The sequence below is a fragment of the Ovis canadensis genome, chromosome 16 (assembly GCF_042477335.2).
Source record: "Ovis canadensis isolate MfBH-ARS-UI-01 breed Bighorn chromosome 16, ARS-UI_OviCan_v2, whole genome shotgun sequence".
Lineage (NCBI taxonomy): Eukaryota > Metazoa > Chordata > Mammalia > Artiodactyla > Bovidae > Ovis > Ovis canadensis.
The window spans coordinates 75475375-75498703 of record NC_091260.1 but is presented as its reverse complement, the minus strand read 5'-3'; the positions used below and the strand labels follow the sequence as shown (position 1 = coordinate 75498703).

Sequence of the window (23329 nt, the reverse complement as noted above, 5' to 3'; positions counted from 1 at the left end):
CCCACTCTTGCCTCCCAGCTGAAGTCACACATCAGAGATGTAGGAAGAGAAGATGACTCTAAAGTGGTAAACTGTCAGGGAATGTTCCTTTGTGCAGGGTTTGGGTAAATCAGGCTGCAGTCGGGACTAACTACTTTCAAAAGCAACACCCTAGACGCAGACAGCTCACTTGGTAAAGAAACCAGCTGCAGTGCAGGAGAGCCTGGTTCGATTCCTGGGTGGGGAAGATCTGCTGGAGAAGGGATAGGCTACCCACTCCAGCATTCTTGAGTTTGCCTTGTGGCTCAGCTGGTAAAGAATCCATCTGTGATGCGGGAGACCTGGGTTCGATCCCTGGGTTGGGACGATCCCCTGGAGAAGGGAAAGGCTACCCACTCCAGTATTCTGGCCTGGAGAATTCCATGGACTATGCAGTCCATGGGGTTGCAAAGAGTTGGACGCGACTGAGTGAGTTTCGCTTAGACCAGGTCTATCCCCTGTTGACCACTTGCATTTGACTTGGTTTGAAAGTTACTAACTGATTTTGTCCTGACAGGGTTTTATTATCCCATTCAGCTAATGGGGCTGGGGAGGGGAGGAGGAAAGGGAGGGGAAGCAGGGAATACTGGTTATTTTAAAAACTCCAAGCAGGGACTTCCCTTCTGGTTCAGGGGATAAGACTCTGAGCTCCCAATGCAGGGGCCCAGGTCTGCTCCCTGGTCAGGAAAGGAGATCCCATGCTGCAACTGAGAGTTCAGTAAAAGGATAGCCACAGAGATGACTGAGACGTCTCCTTTTGTTTTTTTTTTTTTTTTCACTGAACTTTTAATCATTTCTCTCTTTTAACATTAAAATTGAGTCATATAAGTAAAATAAAATATCAACAAGGACAGAGCTTTAGACTGTTAAAATATTACAGATGCACAAAGCACACAAAAAGACAGTTTATTGTCTTAGACTTGAGACTTTTCTGTACCAAAGAAGAATTTTTTTGTTCCAAGTAGGAAATTTTAATTTAGAATTTATCTTTTAACTGAATGCACAGCTCTATTCACAACATCAGAAAGTAGGCCTTACATTATTCTATAAGCTGTTCTATAATGCATACTTTAATAAATGGATTGATTTGCAATTAATATTTCCCCAAGCTAAGTTTCATCTTTTTGCTCTCTATGCTTATTTTTGGGCTTCCCTGGTAGGTCAGCTGGTAAAGAATCTGCCTGCAATGCAGGAAACGCTGGTTTGATTCCTAGGTTGGGAAGATCCCCTGGAGGAGAGTATGGCAACCCACTCCAGTATTCTTGCCTGGAGAAGCCCTATGGGCAGAGGAACCTGGCAGGCTATAGGCTCTCTTCTAGTGAGTCAGTTCTTTGTACCAGGTGGCCAGTATAGGAGCTTCAGCTTCAGCATTAGTCCTTCCAATGAATAGTCAGGATTGATTTCCTTTAGGATGGATTGGTTGGATCTCCTTTGCATTTCAAGGGGCTCTCAAGAGTCTTCTCCAACACCACAGTTCAAAAGCATCAATTCACTGTTGCTCAGCCTCGGTGGCTCAGACAGTAAAGCATCTGTTTGCAATGCAGGAGACCCAGGTTCAATCCCTGGATTGGGAAGATCCCCTAGAGAAGGAAATGGTAACCCACTCCAGTACTCTTGCTGGAAAATCCTATGGACAGAGGAGCCTGGTAGGCTACAGCCCATGGGGTCGCAAAGAGTAGGACATGACTGAGTGACTTCACAGCCTTCTTCATGGTTCAACTCTCACATCTGTACCTGACTACTGGAAAAACCATAGCTTTGACTATATAAACCTTTGTCAACAATGTGACTAAGCAAGGTTTATTATTAAGAAGGTTTATTATTAGGAAGGTTTATTATTAAGAAGGTTTATTATTAAGGATATGACAGAAGATGAGATGGTTGGATGGCATCACTGACAAGATGGACATGAGTTTGAGTAGGCTCTGTGAGTTGGTGATGGACAGGGAGGCCTGGCGTGCTGCAGTCCATGGTGTTGCAAATAGTCAGACATGGCTGAGTGACTGAACTGAACTGAACTGATTATTAAGAATAAATTATTATAGTGTAAACATGGGATTTTATGTACTGGTTTATCTGTGAAATTTGATCTAATGGAACTAAAGGCAAAAAGTTGGAGTAAATGTTTTAAAATATATAATAGAAAACATTTGTTCTTTTTTAAAATTTAAATTTATTTATTTTAATTGGAGGCTAATTACTTTACAGTATTGTATTGGTTTTGCCATACATCAACATGAATCTGCCATGGGTGTACACGTGGTCCCCATCCTGAACTCCCCTCCCACCTCCCTCCCCGTACCATCCCTCTGGGTCATCCCAGTGCACCAGCCCCAAGCATCTTGTATTGAACCTGTACTGGAGATTCGTTTCTTATATGTATAGGGCATTTTTATATGAAGTTTTAAAACTATAATATTTGATAAATTTTAAATATTTTATTTTAGCAAAACTCAAATGCATATGTTTAGAGCAAGGTAAAAAACACATGCTGTTAAATAGACCTAGGCGATGTCATTTTTGTCAGTATATACAAATTGAAATATTCTTAAAACAAGCATGTGCTGTGTTGCTCTGCTTAGTTGCTCAGTCGTGTCTGACTCTTTGCGACCCCATGAACTATAGCCTGCCAGAGACGTCTCCTTTTGACAACAGCAGGCTAGGTAACTCAGACCACCTTTCCCACTGAAAACAATCGAGTCAAGGATTTTAAAATCTCTGCTTGTAGGAATCAGAGCGCTAACAAGACAGTGAAGATCTTTCAGAAGGAGGGAAGCTATTGAGGTGGGCAGCTATTAACCCTCAAGGGCCATTCCCGACCAGAGCAGGGACTTGGACAGGGAAAATGACAAACATATTTAACGACCTAAGGGCATAAAAGGAATCTAAGAAAAGAAAATACCAAGTAGCTTGGCAAATCTTTCATGCTGTAGTTTAGGATCATGTAGGCAGTACCTCTAGGAATAGTGATGAGCTTAAATTCCTTAAATCCCTATAATAAAATTAAGTTAAACTGAGATTGCCACTGACTCAAGCCTCCTGCCAGAATTAAGCATACACACTTTCCAGAATCAAGCATGAACACTCTCTGGAAAAGGTCATACCATCCTAGGCCTCAAATTATTTTGATAGCTTTTCATATAAAATGTCTGATTTAATAAAAAAAAATAACCAGGAACATGAGGAAGAAAGACTGTGTGGATGAAAAGTAATAAAGTCGACCACAGACATAGAAAACATTTCATAAGAATCTGGATAAGGGAGCTATTTGAACCAGACTTTAAAACAACTAAGATTATTACATTCAATAAAGAAAAGATTGAGAATTTTGTTAGAGTACGAATATAGTTGAAAACATAATCATTGGAGTACAAAACCCCTTGTATGAGTATGAAAGATTAGGTGTATTTCGAGAGAAAAATAGTAAACTAAAATATAAATCAGAAGGAACTATCCAGACTGAATATAAAGAGCCACAATTACCAAAACAAAAAAAAAAGAAAAAGAAAAAGAAAAATACAGAGTGGAGGGTAGTATGATGTATAAGAAATGGAATAAGGGAGTCTAATAAATAGGGAATTGGAGTTCAGAAGGAGACTACAGAGAGAACTAGGCAGAAGCAATATTTGAAGATATGGTGCCTGGGAGTTTTACAAAGCTTAAAAAGACATTAAGTCACAGATTGAAGAAGCTCTGCAATGATAGAAACAAGAAGAAATAAAAAGGTCAGAAATTCTCCCATCCCTAAAGAAAACCATTTTCATAACATGATCTCATTGCCTGTTATTCTTTCTATCATGAAGTGTAGCGTATTGTGTAATTTCTTCAAAATTCCCATGGGGTCAACATGAAAATCATCTCTCTTTTGGCTTTTGACAGTTGGTTGGAGTTTTTTGTTTGTTCAGTATTTCCTGGGCCACACTGGGTCTTAGCTGCAGTACACGTGGTCTTTCATCTCTATTGCGGCATGTGGGGTCTTTCAATTGTGGCAGGCAGGATCTTTTTTTTAGTTGCGGCAGGCCAGATCTTTAGTTGCAGCATGCAAACTCTTAGCATTTTGAAGAAATTCCCAAGAACTTCTTCTTGGGAAGAAATTTCTTCTCGTGTAGCTCAGGTATTTGACTTCTCCTGGGAGATGTTCTGAAGAGGATGATTACAGGGCAGCTGGACCGTGGAAAGAGTGGACAGAAGTGATGCCCAGTGACCTGCATTCATGCAACACACCCGTCTCCAGGCGCTCCTTATAAAAGATGTGCAGTGTTTTGCGCTTGAGAGATTAGAAGCCTGTCTTAAAGGCAAGGTCAGCCAGGGTGCTTCCCGAACAAGGCTTCAGAACAAGAGATTCAGGGACAGCCTTGCTGACTCACCTCTGTGCCCCTGTGGATGCTCACCCCTTAGGAGGTGGCTGGAGGGAGGCTGGTGATGCTGTGGACTCCAGAGATGGGATCAGGCGGCAACTGCGCCCACAGAGGAGTGTTGTCAAGGCTGGTCCACATCACCGGGCTTGCCTGTCGTTTCCCCAAGTCATCCTGATAGAACCAGCTGGAACGCTAGTCCAGCTCACGTTGAATTCTCTCTGCTCCTAACTTCTCATTCACATTTAGGAATAACTCACCCCATAACCTGCCTTTTCAAGGGGCTCTGTCCCTGACTTGCCACCTTCCTTCACGTAGTCCTGTAGTCTTGTTGGTTTATATCTTTGATGATCCATCCCTCAAAGACTGTCTAATATAGTGGTTTTCAACTGGGCTGATTTTAATACCCAAGGGGACAACTGGCAATGTCTGGAGACACTTTTGGTTGTCACAACTAGGAAAAGGGGTGCTAGGTAGAAACAGGGATGCTGGTAATCATCCCACAGGGCCCAGGACTGTCCCATAACAGGGAACTGCCAGCACACTCAGTCGCTCAGTCGTGTCCAACTGTTTGCAACCCCATGGACCGTAGCCCTCCAGGCTCCTCTGTCCGTGGGATTCTCCAGGCAAGAAAACTGGAGTGGGCTGCCATTTCCTTCTCCAGGGGATCTTCCTGACACAGGGATCCAAACCATGTCTCTTACAACTCCTGCACTGGCAGGCAGATTCTTTGCCACTGAGCCACCTGGGAAGCCTCACAACAGAGACCCACCCCGGCTCCTAACGTGAACAATGTCGAGGCTGAGACACCCAGATCTAGTCTGCAAGACAGAGTCTGGATTGATGGCGTGGAGTACTGAATAGTAAAATGTAAATACAGACCGAACGAGGCACCAAAAATAGAGAGCTGAGTTTGTAACGTCACTGAGAGTGGAAGAGCAGCATTTCTGGGTGATGGGATCTGTTTTATATGGGAGGCGTGTAAGGAGAAGGATCTCCCTCACTCATGGGGAGCGGCAAAGGTCAGTCGCCGCACAAAAACGCAGAGCTGTGATCCTGGCGGGCGCATATGATTGAGTGCTTCGAGGACACGGAATTTCATGTCCTGAGTCACCAAGCTCCTGGCATATGGTGAGGTGACAGCAGAGTGAGACCACACTGCCACCAACCATGAGGAATAGCGGCAGCTGAAATCAGCAGATGGTTGGAAAGGAAACGGCATTAAGCCGCAAACGGGAAAGTATGGTTACTGAGAAGGGAATGAAAACCACCTGGAAGGAAGAAAAACAACCTGGGATATTAGGAAACGAGGACTTAAAAGCATCAAGAATGTCACAAAGGGCAGATCCATCACGTGATAATAAAGCAGTTCACAAGGAGCTCACACTGGCGCTGGCATCCGGAGCGATGAAGACAACTTTTGGCTAATGTACCCAAAGCCTTAAAAGCATTCTTTGGTCTCGATGTTTCACTTTCCAGATTTTATCCTTGAGAAGTGATCAAGGATGTAGGCAAGACTTAAAACTACATGGACGTTTACTGCAGTTTACATTAAACTTTGGAAGCAATCTAATTTCCTGATCAGCAGAGACTGGCGCATACAACATGGACCCTTACACTGGAATTCTTGGTAGCCCCTCCACATTCTAGGACTCAGACAATAAAGAATCTGCCTGCAATGCAGGAGATACACAAGACACAGGTTTGAGCCCTGGGTTGGGGAGATCCCCTGGAGTAGGAAATGGCAACCCCTTCCAGTATTCTTGCCTGGAGACTTCCATGGACAGAGGAGCCTGGTAGGCTACAATCCATGGGCTTGCAGAGCTGGACATGACTGAGCAACAAACACTTTCCAGCTTCTGGTGCAGATGACTATTTGCTGGCAAGGAGAGAGGTCTTGCAGAGCCAAGTGATAACATGTTTACAGCGGCACACAGAGCAAGGCAGGGTGAGGCTGGGTGGGCACCGTGCCCACATCTGTTCTTCCCTTCAGTGGTGTGCCAGTCATCCAGATGCAGGGAATCGGGGGCAACACTGACTGCAGTGTATATGCACGCCTTCTCTGTCCTGTCCAACTCTTTGGGCCCCATGGACTGTAGCCCACCAGACTCCTCTGTCCATGGGGTTCTCCAGGCAAGAAGACTGGAGTGGGTTGCCATTTCCTCCTCCAGGGGATCCTCCTGACCCAGGGATAGAACCCGGGTCTCCTGCATTGCAGGCAGATTCTTTATTGTCTGAGCCACCAGGGAAGCCCTACTTAAGATTTAAGTAAGTTTAAAATTCAAATTTCCAATATACTGATTTAAACCAGCAATAAAATTCATTATTGTATTTTAGGACATTGATCTCTATGTAGTCTCAGAGCCTCACTCCTGAGCCAACAGCATCCACGTGGCATAGTGGGTTACAGCTGAGGCTCTTGAGGTGACCCCAGATACAACGTCCTGAAACGCCAAGGACCTTTCAGGGGAGGGGATTCCATGGCACCTAATCCCATCCATGTGTGCCACATGCTGACACCTTCAGCACTAAGCATTTTGTCATCTGGCATGATTGAGGTACTGCTTCTCCAGGGGCACTCTGAGATACAGACGTATATACTTATTGACATGAATTATAAATGCTCAGATGATTATCCTGGTCTAGAACATTCTTGAGGTTTGGTGGTGAGTGCAGAGTCAGAAGTAATAAAATGCGGCACTGCTTCTGGATGGGTTCCCAGGCGGCACCAACAGGTAAGAACCCACCTGCCAGTGCAAAAGACATAAGAGACCCAGGTTCGAACCCTGGGTTGGGAAGATTCCCTGGAGGAGAGGCTGGCAACCCACTCTAGTACTCTTGCCTGGAGAAACCTCATGGACAGAGGAGCCTGGTGGGTTACAGTCTATAAGGTCATGAAGAGTCGGATTCGACTGAAGCGGCTGATCACGCACGACCCTGGAGAGGAGGGAAGTTTGGGGGAGAATGGATACATGTATGTGTATGGTGGATTCCCTTCTCTGTCCACCTGAAACTGTCACAGCATCGTTAGTTGGCTATACTCCGATACAACATGAAAGGTTTTAAACAAATAAAATAAAACACAGCACTGCCATGAGAAGCTGAGGAATAGCTCGAATCACAAATGGAAGCTTAAAGGCTATGGACTCATGCCTACCGAGGGCTGCAAAAATCAAACAATAAAAAGGGCTATGGAGTACTCCTTTCTCACAGCAGCCCCAGAAGGCACAGTGTCCTGAGAACACTAAGGAGGCAGGGACCAGTCACAGCTATGAATACCCACCGCAAGAGCTAGAGGCCCTTCTGGACCACAGATCGACTGCCACTCGGCACAGCTGGTGCCGGGCCACGGAAAGGAGACCCTTCCCCTTAGGAAACTCTCCGGAGGAGATCCAATGGTGTAAAGGACTCATGATGTGAAAAGCCTTGGAGGAGATAAACAGAGCCGCGCAGATGTAGATTAGAGAGTGATGCGCTTATCTTTGGTAGAAGTCTTGAGAGCATGGAGGCAGCCTTTCACCTGGTTTTGAAGGATGATTCTCCAAAGGGGAAGGAGGGAAGAGGATGGAGGAGCAGCATGGGCGGAAGCTGGGAGCCTGGCCTGTGGGGTGCTGGGGTGGGCCAGGAAAGTGTGCGGGGGAAAGGTCTTGGGCTTCTGCAGCATGCGTGCTAAATTACTCAGTTGTGTCCGACTATGCCACCCCAAGAACAGGAGCCTGCCATGTGCCTCTGTCCATGGGATTCTCAGGCAAGAACACTGGAGTGGGTGGCCATTTCCTTCTCCAGGGGATCTTTCCGACCCAGGGATCAAACCCACGTCTCTTATGTCTTCTGTATTGGCAGACGGGTTCTTTACCACTAGCACCACCTGGGAAGCCCAGGTTTCTGCTGAAAGTGAAAGTGAAGCCACTCAGTTGTGTCTGATTCTTTGCGACCCCATGGACGCCTACAGGGTTCCTCCATCCATGGAATTTTCAAGGCAAGAGTACTGGAGTACATTGCCATTTCCTTCTCCAGGGGATCTTCCCGACCCAGGGATCGAACCTGGGTCTCCCGCATTGCAGGCAGATGCTTTTACTGTCTGAGCCACCAGGGAAGCTCCCTGGTTTCTACTGAGACATGTCTATTATCATGGAAGAAGTAAGGGGCCTTAGAGGCTTTACACAGAAGCCCATTACTATTGCTTTTGTGGCTATCAAGATGATATCTTAACTAAAACTTACCACTAATCTATGCATTTGGCATCAACAACCTAGGAAAGAGGTAAAAAAGACTAATAATGCAGGGAGTCCCCTATCTACCAACTTTCAAGTTGGTAGAACTTACAAGAACTTTCAAAGATGTGAATATGCATTTGCAAGTCCAATCACATCAGGAGTGAGTGGAACTGCAGCTGGCCCTCCATCTCCGATTGCTGTTGCTCCTTCCCTTCTACCAGCTCCCACCTCCTTTCCCCTAATCAGTAACTCTTCTTGCCTGTTCACTCGATGCCAGCCCCTGTATACCAGCTGTTGTACTGTTACTACTGTACTTTTCTAAATACTGTATTATGGGATTAAAAATGACTTATTTTTGTGTTTGCTTTTTATGTGTTATTTGTGTGAAAAGTATTATAAACCCATTATAGCACAGTACTGTATGGCCAATTGTGTTAGTTGGAGGTCTAGGCTAACTTTGTTGGTCTTATGAACAAACTGGACTGAACGAATGGGCTCTCAGAACGGAATCGGTTTGTACATAGGGAACTTACTGTATACTCTTAAATTGACCTCAGCTCTCTAAACAAAGATTATCAGGAGAGAGAGAATGTCTATCAAATAAAAATGCTGGGTCAGAATCCTCTTTGAATCTGATCGGTTTATATCCCCACCCATGTGGATGCATATATGTTCATGTGAACTAAAACATTCACAGGTGATTTCAGCAGAAGGGAGCTGCTGAGTTCTAGGGGATCTGCTTGTTTTCTTCTGTGGATTTCTCGGCACTCACTCAAGTTCACACAGAGCAGGCCTTGAAGGCTCAGGTCTGCTCTGGCCAGCTACCAATGCTATCCAGTTACCTCTAATCCATGTTTGAGCACCACTGATCCCCAGACACCATCGCAGGAACCTTGGCTATATCCCAAATGGAAAAACAAACAAACAAAAATGCTTATTTTTACAAAATGTGGAAAAGTAGAAAAAATCAATCTTGACCTACTCAGATGGTCAAGAATCCATTTACAATGCAGGAGACCTGGGTTCAATCTCTGGGTTGGGAAGGTCCCCTGGAGAAGGGAATGGCAACCCACTCTAGTATTCCTGCCTGGAGAGTTTCATGGACAGAGGAGCATGGCGGGCTACAGTCCATGGGGTTGTACAGAGCTGGACCTGACTGAAGCGAATAGGCACATACACTTTCCTGCACCTCAGCCTTCAGAGGACTGCCACCCTGCCCCGCTGTGCCAGGCTGCCAGAGGCAGGGAGGACCCTGCTGGGTGAGATGTGTCTCTTGGCACATGACCTACACACTGCTCTGGGGGAAGTTCTACTTACAAAGAGTTTCCAGAGAAACTAACAATTGCTTATAATTTAGCAATAGGCACTGAGCACAAAGTCAGAAAGGAATGAATTTGCAACGTCCTTTTGGACTGAAATATGATGCATCAAAGGCTTGCTTGGTGGTTCAGTGGTAAAGAACCTCCCTACCAACGCAGGGGACGCTGGTTCAATGCCTGGGTCTGGAAGATCCCCAGGAGAAGGAAATGGTACCCACTCCAGTACTCTTGTCTGAAGAATTTCATGGACAGAGGAGCCTGGCGGGCTATGGTCCATGGGGTCGCAAAGAGTTGGACAGGACTGAGTGACTAACACTTTTACTTAATGCCTCTCTGAGGCATCTTTTTAAGAGAATATATGAATTTGCACAAACACTGACTTGGTCAGTTAGTGCCTTTCTGGATTTTATTTTTCTCAATAATATTTGAAAAGATTACAAATGTAATGCCCATCATAGGAAATTTACAAATACGTAAGTACGAGAAGAGTCCATCAGTATCGTTTGCCTTTGATGTTACTGCATTTTTTCTAGAAACACATACTTTTTTGTACATGCATGCATTTTATATTTTCCTATGCCATAGTTTTACTAAATTGGCCAGGTTTTATCTACATATATCTGTGTCTACATACACACCCGCTTTTCAATTTCTTTCTTCACTTTGTATTACATACTTTCTCTAATCACTTTCTATTCTTTAAAACCTGACTTTATGAGCAGTAGAGATTCCAAACGATGCATTATATCTGATCACTTTTATAGCCATAAAGCTAGAATTCTGTTTACATCCTCGTTAAACTTGATATTGTATTTTCTGGCACTTCAAAATATTTTTGTATTATGTCGGAGCACAGTTTGAAAGAAAACCTTTTGAAAACCTATCATTTGGTTGAAGTAACTTTGAAGCCGCTTTATAAACAACAAAGTTCCTTTGTATTTTAACTTATGATGGTCTCAGCAAAACTTTCTTAAAGAAATTCTTTGTCCCCCCACTCCCTTGCCTTAAAAGAATATTGTAAGAAGAACAATCAAACTGTATAGATTTTCATTTAGACTTCTGGAAAAAATTGTTATGATTCAATTAATCATTTTAGCTTCCTCAACTTAGGAAAGAATCACTGATCTCATAAATTACAACGTGAAGTCCAGCATTCTAAGGTGGAAATTCACACACCATAACGTTCCATGGAAGCAGCTAACATCATGGAAGGAGGGCTCTGTCTTGGGATGATGTCCATGAATATTCCATTCTGACCCCTGGCTTCTCTGGCCCCTGTCAGCTGCACCTGCACACCTTAGCAGAGTTGGGGAAAGGGTTTGGTGTCAAGGCAGAATCTTACTAAATGCACACCAGTGCAGGCATGAAAGCCATCAGAGGAATGTGCTTCAAAATGCAAGCCACAGACTTGAGGGGGAACCTGGAATTCAGAGTGAATTTAACCTTAAAGTTTTTCTCCCTTTCCTTTTTCCTTCCTTCCTCTCTCTTTCCCGCCATCACTCCCATACTCTCTTTCTTCTTTCTTTTTCTCTCTCTTTCTTTCTCTCTCTCTCCATCCCTCTTTCCGCCCACCTCTCTCTCTTTCTTTCTCTCTCTCCCTCTCTTTCTCTTTCTCTCTCTCTCTCTCTTCTTGGCCAAGGCTAATATCATATTACCGTGTGTGTGTGCTTAGTCGTGTCCAGCTGTTTTGTAACCCCATGGACTGTAGCCTGCCAGGCTCCTTGGTCCATGGGATTTCCCAGGCAAGAATACTGGAGTGGGTTGCCATTTCCTTCTCCAGATCTTCCTGACCCAGGGATTGAACCCATGTCTCTTGCATCTCCTCCATTGGCAGGATGATTCTTTACCACTGCGCCACCTGGAAGGCCATATCATTGGACTTTCACAAATTGGATTCCCAAAGTTGCCTGGGCCCATCCATCCCAGAGGTTCTGAGTCATTAGGGTGTATGTAAGACTCAGGTGATAATGACCACAGGGCAGATTGGAGACCACTATATTCTCACATGTAGGCTTTTCTTCCTTACGGATTTACTAAGCTTGCTTCCCAGGGTAAAGCAGTGTAGGGACTGGGCCCCATGATATACAGTGCCTCAAAGGAAACCAAGAGAAGAACGCATAAACCTTTGTTCGTCCATCTTTAACTTATTTGATACTGAACATGTTCAGAACTCATCATGGTCTGGTGCCCAGAAGTACCAGGTGGGATAACTGAAGTGCTTCATATCCCTTCGTATAACACCTGGTACACGGTAGGTGCCGGCCAACTGGTCCATTTCCCTGGTGGGAGAGCTCTAAGTGGTTGAATTAAGAACCCCAGCTCAGGGACTTCCCTGGTGATCCAGTGATTAAGAATCTGCCTGGCAATGCAGGGCACATGGGTTTGATTCTTGGTTGGGGAACTAAGATCCCGCACGCCACGAGGCAACTAAGCTTGTGCACCGCAACTACTCAGCCCGTGCTCTGGAGACTGCATGCTGCAACCAAGACCTGACACGAGGCACATAAATAAATATTATTTTTTTTTTAAGATCCACCATTCAATCCTCCCAGAAGGCAAAAGCTCCTGTGAATCAGGGAGAGATGCAAGACACAGAGCACTGACCCAGGACAGGAGAAAAAGCAGCGTTGGGGGTTTGCTTCTCAGAGAGGAAGGTCACAGTCAAAGGCAATGGCATGAGCCTGTGTCTCCTAAATTGTAGGGAAGTTGAAATGGGAACACACAGTTCCAGAAGCTGTAGAAGGGCCTGGAGCAGCCCTCAGGGACCGCAAATAGCTCGAGAACTGGAGCCTACAGAGATGCTAATGCTGACAGACTTGGGTTACATGTAGGAATTATATTTCAGGGTGCATTTCCATTAATCCCGACTCAATAAAATAGTTCCTTTAACACTCACTCAAAGCAAAACGATTTCAAAAGCAGTTTAGAAAATAGCATGCTGTGATCTAAACAGATACTTTTGCATATTTATTTCGATTAAAAACCCGGCAAGGGGGCACGTTGGGGAATCCATTCTACTTTCTCAATCATCCACTCCTGAAAACACTCAGATCTTGGGTCCATAGGACCCTGAGGAGCTGGAGATATGACCACAGTGTCCAGGGCGAGGTTGGGAACATGCTCACGGTGTCAGAGGAGATGGGAAAGCTCAGTAGCAAGGGTTTCCAGCAACTACAGGATGGGTGCTTTTTCACATTACTCCCTTATTTGGGGGCCTGGTGAGTGAGGGGTTCTGCCTCCCAGAGGGGCTCCCAGAAGAGGGGTGGAGGTCTTCCTGATGCTGCCAAGGCTGACAGTCATAGCCCATGGGCCTTTACTGCAGGGCAACCAACTGACTTACAGCTGGCCGAGGTAAAGGCCATTTCATTTTGGAGAGGTCTCTCCAGATGGACAGCTTTCTGAGTTCATTAGAATTGTCCCTCAAGGTCCAGCTTCTAATGTCATTCTGTTTGGAAGGGCTGTGAATCACTCCATTTCCCACCAATGAGTGCAAGACTGCATATCCAGAAGTTCCCCGAAGAGCTATAAAATACATTGGGTGTTTTGTGCCTCTCTCCTCAGCTTCTATTCTCAGACCACACCTATTCTGTGCAACTGTTCCACCTGCAAGGCGCCCAACTGAAGACCTCAATAGATGTGCGAATCAACACAGAAGAATCTGTGACTGCATCTGACTCAATTCTGTGAGCTGGCAACTCAGAGCCTGCCCGGGACTCAAGGGCCTCTTCCTCTTTTTGAAATTTCCTATCTTGGCTTGTATGGAGAACATGAGGGGAATCATTTAATGCTCCACTGTCTCAGCTGTGAAATCCCCAGGGGAAAATGGTGTCGATGCATGAGTGATTTGACCAAGTGCTAGAATCACAGAGCTCTGTACCTGCAGACACAGACAAAACCACCAGGCTGCAATTAGGGAGGGGATAATTGCATGCAGCTGCGAGTCACCAATATCACCTGATCTTGGGATTTCTTTTTCTTCTTCTTCTTTCCCCAGCACCCGGAACTCTCCGCATCTTTGCCATTGGCCTCACCGCAGAGCAGCCCGTCCAGCTCATCGGTGCCCATGTGCTGTCCCTGAGACGTTTCTGCTGCCAGCCGGTACGAAAGATTCCTTAAAATGCACACACAGTTTTCAACGGTCTGGAGAATAAAAACCAAAACCAAAACAAAACAAAAAATGAGGAATGAACAAAAACTAACCAGTACTGCTCCACCCGCAAAAGCCATCCATCTTCACACAGACATTTTTTTCTTTGGATGCATTTAACCGCGGCTCCTAAAGGCTCCCTTGACAGCCACCATGGAAAGAATTTAGAGAAGCTTGGAAAAGTCTGAAGATCTTTCCTCCCCTCAAAGAAACCACTTAGCAATAAGAGTTCCTGATAAACAGCTATCGTTGTTGACTGAAATTCACTTGTGAGCAAGAAAGAATCCGTATCCAGGTGCGGTCCCAGGTGGCGTCCACTTACAGACAACAGCCATCTGGGGATTAAGGCTCAGAACCATTAAGAGCAAGGATAACTGGATTTGCGTTAGCTCTGGGAGGGTGACACTTTTACTATCTACCAGGGCACTTTCTTAGTGAGGGGCAGGGGTGCCCAGCATGCTGTATAGTCCATGGGGTCACAAAGGGTTGGACACGACTCAGTGATTGAACAACAAGGGTACTTTCTGGGAGGAATACAGGGCAAGAGGTGCAAACCAGGCTTATTCCAGGCAAGCCAGGTTCTGTGGTCATCTGGGGACATATATGTTTCCAACCTCCTGATTTTCTTCAAGATTGCTGGTGCACCTATTTCCTAAGCACAAGAGCTAAGCAGCGATTAGGGACGTGGGAAGAGCTGAACATCTGTAGAACCCTAGGTCTCTGACTACTGGACAAGTGACTTGGACAATCCACCCATAACCTCCTCTGTCAGATGGTCAAAGTAGCGGCCAATAGGCTGCTGTGTGGATTAGGGGAATTAGAGAATATATACGTGATAGGCAGAATAAAGATCTCTGCTCCAAAGACGTCCACATTTGGAAAATGTGAATATGTTAGGTTACGGGATTGGAGGGTATGGAGGGTACTCATCAGTGGACCTTTGGATGGCAGATTATCCTGGATTGTCCAGGTGGGCCCATGGAATCATGAGGGTCCTGTGAGCAAGAAAGGGAGGCAGAGAGAGTGAAGCTGTGTGGGAAGGATGGGATCTGGCATTGTTGGCTTTAGAGATGGAGGAAGGGGCCACGAGCCAAGGAATGTGGGAGCCTCTAGAAGCTGTCAAAGACAAAGAAACAGATGCTTCCTTACAGTTGCCAGAAGGAATGCAGCCCTGTCGACACCTCGATTTTACCCCAACAAGACCCATTCTGGGGACTTCCCTGGTGCTACAGTCTGATCCCTGCTTGAGACTTTACCTTCCAATGCCGGGGCTGTGGGTTTGATCCCTGGTGAGGGAGCAAAGATCCCACATGCTTCTCAGCCAAAAGGAAACAAAACAAAACATAAAACAGAAGCAACATTAAAACAAATTCACTAAAGAATTTAAAAATGGTCCACATTTAAAAAAAGGAAAAGAAAAGAAAAAAAGAGACCATTCCGGACTTCTAAAACGGTAAGATGATAAGTTTGTGTTTCTTAAATTTATTTTTGGCTGTGCTGGGTCTTCGTGGATGCAGGAGCTTTTCTCAAGTTGCAACAAGTGGGGGCTACTCTTGAGTTGCAGGGCTTTTGCGTGTGGGAGCCTGTCTTGTTGTGGAGCACGGGCTCTAGGTACAAGCTTTGGTAGTTGTGGCTCCCAGGCTCCAGGGCACCCGCTTACTAGTTACACACAGGCCTAGCTGTTCCTCGGCATGGGGATCTTTCTGGACCCGGGATTGAACAGTGTCTCCTGCATAGGCGGGTAGAGTCTTTACCACTGGGCCATCAGGGAAGCCCAGGTCTGTGTTTTTAGACAACCATGTTTGTGGCCATCTGCTGCAGCAACAACAGGAAACTAACCCAGTACGTACATACCGAGAAGAGCTCCTGGCACACAGCAAGTGCTACGCAATGATTTATATCACAAACAAAGGTGGAGACGGTCCCTCTGTGGAATGTGCAGAGCTTGTGACCTAGAGCTAATGGGACCATGATGGAGTCTTGGCTCCACCGTTTAATGAGCCATGTGACCCTGATCAAAGTGCTTAATCTCTCAGTGCTTCGATTTCCTCCCAAAGTCCCCACTGCCACGTTGGAGATGAAGTCTCAACATATAAATCTTGGAGGAATCAAACATTTAGTCCGGGGCATCAACTTTTTGACCTTTGTTCTGGATTTGAGGAACTGTGGGAGGACGGGGAAAAAAAATACCCAATTTTCAGAAAATTTTTTTTTACTGTTTTAATTGAAAAATCCTTTGGTTTTTTCCTTAAACATTCATTTATTTATTTGGCTGTGTGGGGTCTTGGCTGTGGCACACAGGATCCTCGCTGCGGTGTGTGAGGCTGTGAAGTACGGGGCTCAGCATTTTCAGCTCGAGAGCTCAGATACCCCTTGGCATGGGGGATCTTAGTTTCCCAACTGGGGAACGAACCCAAGTCCTCTGCACTGCAAGGTGGAGTCTTAACCACTAGACTACCAGGGAAGTCCCCCCAATTTTTAAAAGGGACAAAATAATGGTGGAAAGTGAAAAAGTCTCTCAGTCGTGTTGGACTCTTTGTGACTCCGTGGACTATACAGTCCATGGAATTCTCCAGGCCAGAATACTGGAGTGGGTTGCCTTTCCCTTCTCCAGAGGACCTTCCCAACCCAGGGATCGAACCCAGGTCTCCTGCATTGCAGGAGGATTCTTTACCAGCTGATCCACCAGGGAAGCCCAACTAAGTTTTATTATTTTTTTAAGTTTAAGCATTCTTTGAATTATAGTTGATTTACAAGGTCATGTTAGTTTCAGATGTACAAAATCTGAAAAAGAAGAGACAGGTTTTCTTTTTAAAAGTATGCCAACTTGCCTGTCACTTTTCAGGCACCAACTACGTGACAGCCACCATTCAAGGAAGGGAACATGGTTCCATTTTAGAGACAAAGGAGTGAGGTCTGAGGCTGTTGGTAACTCAGCACACTCGCCACTATAGACTAGAGACCGTACCATTTTCTCTAGTCCTGGGCTGGGACTGGAAATGGGGTGGGGACTGCCGGAGTTCAGATCCTGCACTGCTCCCACTTATGATGGGAATCTGGTAAAAGGCAGCATGTAACTTTGACCTGACTACTGGAGGCATGAAGAATCAAGTAGGAAAACCAGTTTTCAGGGTGTATTTCTGGAGCCTTTGCAATTTCAGACCTTTCGGGTCAGCTTTTCAAGGTTTCATGGGCTGCTAATCCCACAGGCTTTCAGTCAACTTGATTTTTCTATTTCAAGCACGCTCTCAGCATCAAAAAAAGGAATCGGTATGAAAGCAGGTAAACGCAGGACGACGCTCCAGAGAGAGAGAGCAGTCTCTCCCTGAAAGGAAAATGTTGTGGCGTAAGTCAGAACGATTTTCAAATCAGCTCAGAATGATTTTTCTTACATCAAAGACCTGGGAGAATAAACTTCTTTCTCACCCTCTTGTTCCCCTTCCCTGGGGGCACATCCATGCCTCTGTTTAACAAATGACGACTGTGGAATACATCCACAGTTTCGAGAAGTGCTTTATAACCTACCTGAGGCTGAGCGACGTCTTGGGGAGAAGCCAGATGCAGAGAGAGACGAGAGGGAGAAAGTGGGAGGCTAGGAGGGGGAATGGGGCTTCCCTGATAGCTCAGCTGGTAAAGAATCCCCCTGCAACGCAGGAGACCTGGGTTCGATCCCTGGGTCGGGAAGATCCCCCTGGAGAAGGGAAAGGCTACTCACTCCAGTATTCTGGCCTGGAGAATTTCATGGACTGTACAGTCTGGGATCTCCAAAGAGTTGGATACGACCTTTCCTTTCACTTTTCACTTTCATGAGGTGGGGAAGAGAGACAGGAGACGGCAGAGAGGGACAGAACAGGGGTAGTCCCAGAGGTTGAACTCCTCTCTCTTTAAGCCTGGTTTGGGAGGGTGACCAAGTCAAGTGCTTTTCCTGTAAGGGCAGGGAGAAAAAGAGAACAGCCACTGCCCTTCTTGGGGATACCAGCAGAAGGCGTGTGGCAGCTGGTGGTTTGGGTTTCAACATCCATCACTGTCAACAGAGCTTTCGGCAGTTCCTCTTGGTCACCAGGGTCATTTTGAGTCCTCATTTTCTATTAGAAAGGGCTAATTTGGAAGCCGTTTGTAGAATGCGCCACCATATGTTAGGTATTCAACAAACCATCCCAATTACAGGAGCTGAGCTGAGCGCATGCGTAGCATCCAAGCTCTTTGACTCATTAACTCCAGTGGCCTCAAAGACAGCTTGCACACATTTCTCCCTCCTCCAGCTTGTCACTGTGAAAGCTTAGAAGTGGCCAAGGAGAGGGCTGAGTGGAAAAATGATGGGGCAATAATAATACATTAACACTCAACAGCACCTTCTGGCCAGCACAGCACTAAGTAGTTTATTACATTTGATCTGCTCAACAGCTCTAAGGGTCCTCCTTGTCTTGAAGCTGAGGTCACTCAGGTCCTGTCCTCTGGTCATAGGGAGAAGGAGATGGTACATTTTCCAGGACACTCCTGGGGCCATGCTGGGTGCTCTGGATACTCAATCAGGAATAGCTGAGTGTCTCTTTTTTTTTTTTTTTCTTTTAATTTTTACTTTATATTGGGACATAGTTGGTGAACAACTATGTCTTTGTTTCAGGTATACAGCAAAGTGATTCTGCTCTACATAGACAGGCATCTACTCTTTTTCCAAATCTTTTCCTATTTAGGTCATTGCAGAATATTGAGCAGAGTTCCCTGTGCTATGTAGTAGGTCCTTGTTGATTATTTATTTTCAATATAGCGATGTGTACATGTCAATCCCAAACTCCCAATTTATCCCCCACACCAACCTTTCCCTATTGGTAACCATAAATTTTTCACTTCAAACCATAAGTTTGTTTTCTGTGAACCTGTTTCTGTTTTTGTAAATAAGTTCATTTGTATTATTTTTTTTTTGATTCTACATGTGAGCAATATCATATATTTGTCTTCCTCTGACATTTTTCACTAAGTCTGATCACCTTGGGATCCTCCATGTTGCTGCAAATGGCTTTATTTCAAGGCATATCTGAGTCTTCTGACACCAGCCCTAAATGGTCTTCATTTTTCCGGTTTCCACTTTGTGGGGAAATGTGGTCACTAACAAAGAGAATCTTTAAGGTCTCTCAAGAGTTTGAGGAGTCTGGTCCTCTGACACGTCAGAAAAAAGCCATGTGTGCCTCACAGCACTCTGATTTTGGACCATACTCACGAAGGTTGCCTTACCCACCATGATGGTATTATGGGACCAGGGCAAGACTCATATTTTATTGTCAGCTAGAAGGCCCAGACAGTATTAAAGATTACTTGGTATCCATAAGGCTTAAAGCCCCCATGCCTTAGTATTTACCACTCTGAATATTAAAGATCCTTGGCATTGCAGCTTCTATGAATTATGAACTACCTTGAGTAGCTCTTTTAAAAAAATCCTGTGTCTATTGTGTTATCAAGTCTCTATAAATACTCAAGACACCTTGACTGTTCCCTTCTTTAGAGACTTAATTCTCCCGTCAGTGATATTAAAAGGTCTACAATGGCTGTTAAGGGCATTTACAAGAGAGGTTGATTAAATCTTTTCTATCATATTTCACTTTAGATATTGATGTCATGCACACAGTAAATGAATGGTTGCAAATGTCACTGACAGGCAGTGATAAGATGACAAACAGTTTATAATTGGATTCAGTTAGTACTCAAAGGGTTTGAGTCCCAGAAGTACCAGGGACTTCTGGTCCATGGGAGTAGGGCTCCCCCATCAGTAATTTTCTAAATTTGTCACTCACTCCAATGTGCAGGCAAGGTTGAGAAGTGCCACGCTAAATCACCCCATGCCAAAGAGTACCTAAATGGATAAAATCACTCTTACTTGTTCTTTATCTGAACTTACAACTAAAACAACTAAATTACAGTGTGCTGGGTCCCCCCGACTAGAGTCTATTTTAAAGCTGTATCTACTAAGGCGGGTTTTTCAATCCAAGATGCACATGGAATCACCTGATGAACTTCCAGAGGAACAGAAATCAGAGCTAAGAGCTAAACATCTGGATTCAGGGGGGCTGTGAAGGGGTCTAGGCACACGCATTTATCAAATGCTCCAAAGGCAATTCCAGTGAAGAGTTGGCATTAAAAACCGTGGGTTTATCAAGATGTCTTAAGAGGAAAGCATGCCAGTTTTAGGTGAGATGGTCTTGAAGTAAGAACCAGATGCCAGACACAGTTTATTTACAGAAACCTCAATGATTCAAGGGCCTGGAGCCAGAAGGCAGACATGTATTGTGTGGGTGGATGGTTTCTCATGGCTTGCTGATTAAGCTCTGGACATTGATTATGATAAACTTGTTGACTGGAAATCATTTGACAGAGCGCTATGTACAATCAATAAATTCTGTCCTGTGCAATATTAACCATTTTACTTCATGAATATGTGTATTGCCTAGGACTTACTATATTTTGATTATATAATATCTTATGTAATATCAATAAACCAATGCGCATGCTTATATATATTAAAAAACAAACAAACTGTGGGATTGGGCTTTGGTTCACAACCAGGGCCAATTTTTGGCTCCCCACGGTGCATCTGGAAATGTCGGGAGACATTTTGTTTATCACAACTGCGGTGGGGGGAGGAAGGTACTGGCATCTAGTGGATGGAGACCTGGAATGTTGCCCAACACCCTACAGTCCACAGGCCAGTCCACGGCAAAGAAGTGGACTGAAATATTGAGAGAGTGGCTCTGAGAAGGGTCTTACTAAGGTGTCATATTCATCATGTGCATTACTTTAAAGTATCGGTAAAGTCTGTGCCTATATCAGGATATTATGAAATTACAAATTTTTTATGTACAGTGAGCCCAAACTAAGTCAAAAGACAAAGAAGACAAAACAAAATAGCCCAAACACCGTCAAAAATCCACCCAATTCTATTTTGGTTTGTGAACTAAAACATGGAAGAGACACTGTTGATCAATGTTTTGACAGGCTTGTTTATACAGCTTTTGGGCAGCATTTATTTAGACTTCACTGGGCATTCTTGAAATGGCATTGGGCAGTATTAAGCTGTTCAAAAGCTATCTGGTAAGAATATAGGATTATTTAAATCCCAGGTAGCTTGAATATTTTTCTTTTTGCCAGTGGATTTTAGAAAATGAAGCTAGAAACTCATGGGCAACTTGCTATGTGAAAGTTTATACACTCATCTGGAACACCTGTAGCTGGAGTAATTTAAATTTTTACTTGCTACTAATCAAGAATTAAGCGTCTAGTTCTAGGCTAGGATTAAAAGTCAATACAGATTTCAGAGTGAAAGTATTCAGTGTTGTATTAACTTTCCATCCTTGTTAGCCATTGTTTTATCCCCATGGGAATCTTTGTTCTCTAAGATGCTTCATCTATGCAAATATGACAAACCTTGCTATCGATCTCGCTGCTCCCCAGCGCAGACTGAATCACATACAGCAGCGCGTCCGTGAGCCCGTCACATTCCCGCATTCTCCTGCGGGCCTCCTCTCCGGCTGAACTAACATTCCTGCAAAGCAAAAGGATGTATCAGCACCCTTCACAGTGGCCACCGAAAGAACGTTCTTCTATGCCCACCTCTTCTCATTTGTTCTTCTTTAGCATGCGGGATCTTAGTGCCACGACCAGAAATCCAACCCGTGTCCCCTGCATTGGGAGGCCAGAGTCTTAACCACCGGATCACCAGGGAGGTCTCTTCCTTACAAAGTTTTAATGAAAACACTTTGCTAGCCTTTCAGAAGGTTTACCAAGAATGTAGTTTTAACGAGGGAGGAATGGCCTCCACAAATGGATTCTAGAACTGGATGAGCCACAGATATCTGCATCAAAACAGAGAATGCAGAATTCCGAACACATGGTCCACGAGGGTCCTGTGACCACTAAGAAAGGAGACTTTGTAAAAGTCTCCAAGTTCTGCTTCTGTTACAATCGACCAGGGAATAAGAGGCTCTTTGATTCAAAGGGCTGTTCTGCTTTGAAAAGTCTGAAATACTTTTCAAAGACAAAGTTTCCAACTTGCTGACATATCTTAGAGGTCTAATTTCACCTGTGTCAAAAATATATATCTGCCTTGGCCCTGACAGATGAAAATTCTAGAAGTTTACTCTAAGGACACAGAGATTTCTCTGAGAATTTAGTCATCAGAATACCCATGGCACCTTTTATGTAGGAGTGGCCCAAGCTCATTCCTACAACGGCACAAGCTGAGTTAAAGGCAACATAAGGGACCTCTTTAATGGAATGCACAGCTGGGAGGGGAGTGAACTTCCAGTCCCACAAAAGACATCAGACGATCCAGACAAAGGTGAATCTCCTGAGTGCTTTTATTACCCCACCACCCGAGAAGGCTGCCTTCTTCTCCCAACCATGGCCAGGATTTGGTTCTAGCAGAAAACTTTTGCAGGGCTTCCCAGGTGGCGCTAGTGGTAAAGAACCTTTCTGCCAAAGCAGGAGACTTTCAGACGAGGGTCCAAGCCTTGGGTCAGGAAGATCTCCTGAAGGAGGGCATGGCAACTCACTCCAGTATTCTTGCCTGGACAGTCCTATGGATGGGGAAGCATGGAAGTCCATAGGGTCACAAAGTGTCAGACACAACGGAAGTGATGGAAGCATAGAAAACTTTTGCAGCAACTGATTTACAGACAGCACAGCCTACTGGAGGGAGGCTGGAGGAAGTGAGGAAACAGAAGGCACAAAGAGGCTGAAAAGTTTAGGAACTGTGGGAAAGGGTGAAGAAAAGAGATAATGATCCAGGCAAGGCAATAATTCTCAATCTATGTAGCATTAGAATATCCTGGAGGGTGCATTCATTTAGACAGTTGGGCCCCATGTTGGCATCATGAGTGGAGTTGGATAATTTGCATATTTGGTGATGCTGACATTGAAGATCTACACTAAATTAGAGCTGTAATGGGGAAGAGTCAACTTTGACTCATCCGTGCTAGACCTGTTTCTTTGACTTTAACCCTGTTGTGTGTGTTTTTTTTTTTTTTTTTGCCATTTTTTGTTATAATCATACACGATGGCCTGCTTCTGAGAGTGGGGCGCTTTTCCTGACTGTTAAGCTAAAGTGCCTTTGTTCAGAATCCTGTCCACCTGTAGATGGCTGGAAGAAAGTAATTAACACATCCCCCCTGCCGAGGCTTGCCACTGTAGGAGATATTTGCAAGATTAATGGCCTTTTTTTTACTTTGTTTCCTCGCTTCCCCCCATCTCTGATTTATAAAAGAATCTGGCATCCAGACTCTG

General features: G+C 44.8%; 1 protein-coding gene across 1 annotated transcript in view; it reads right to left on the bottom strand.

The window, feature by feature from the left end:
- CTNND2 (catenin delta 2) overlaps positions 1-23329 on the bottom strand; it is a 1126037-nt gene that overhangs the window by 134347 nt on the left and 968361 nt on the right. Inside the window, exons 13-14 of the mRNA XM_069556073.1 lie at positions 21473-21590; positions 13864-14049 (exon numbers count right to left, since the gene is read on the bottom strand). Coding sequence (XP_069412174.1) covers positions 13864-14049; positions 21473-21590 — 304 coding nt within the window. The remainder of the gene's footprint in view (positions 1-13863; positions 14050-21472; positions 21591-23329) is intronic.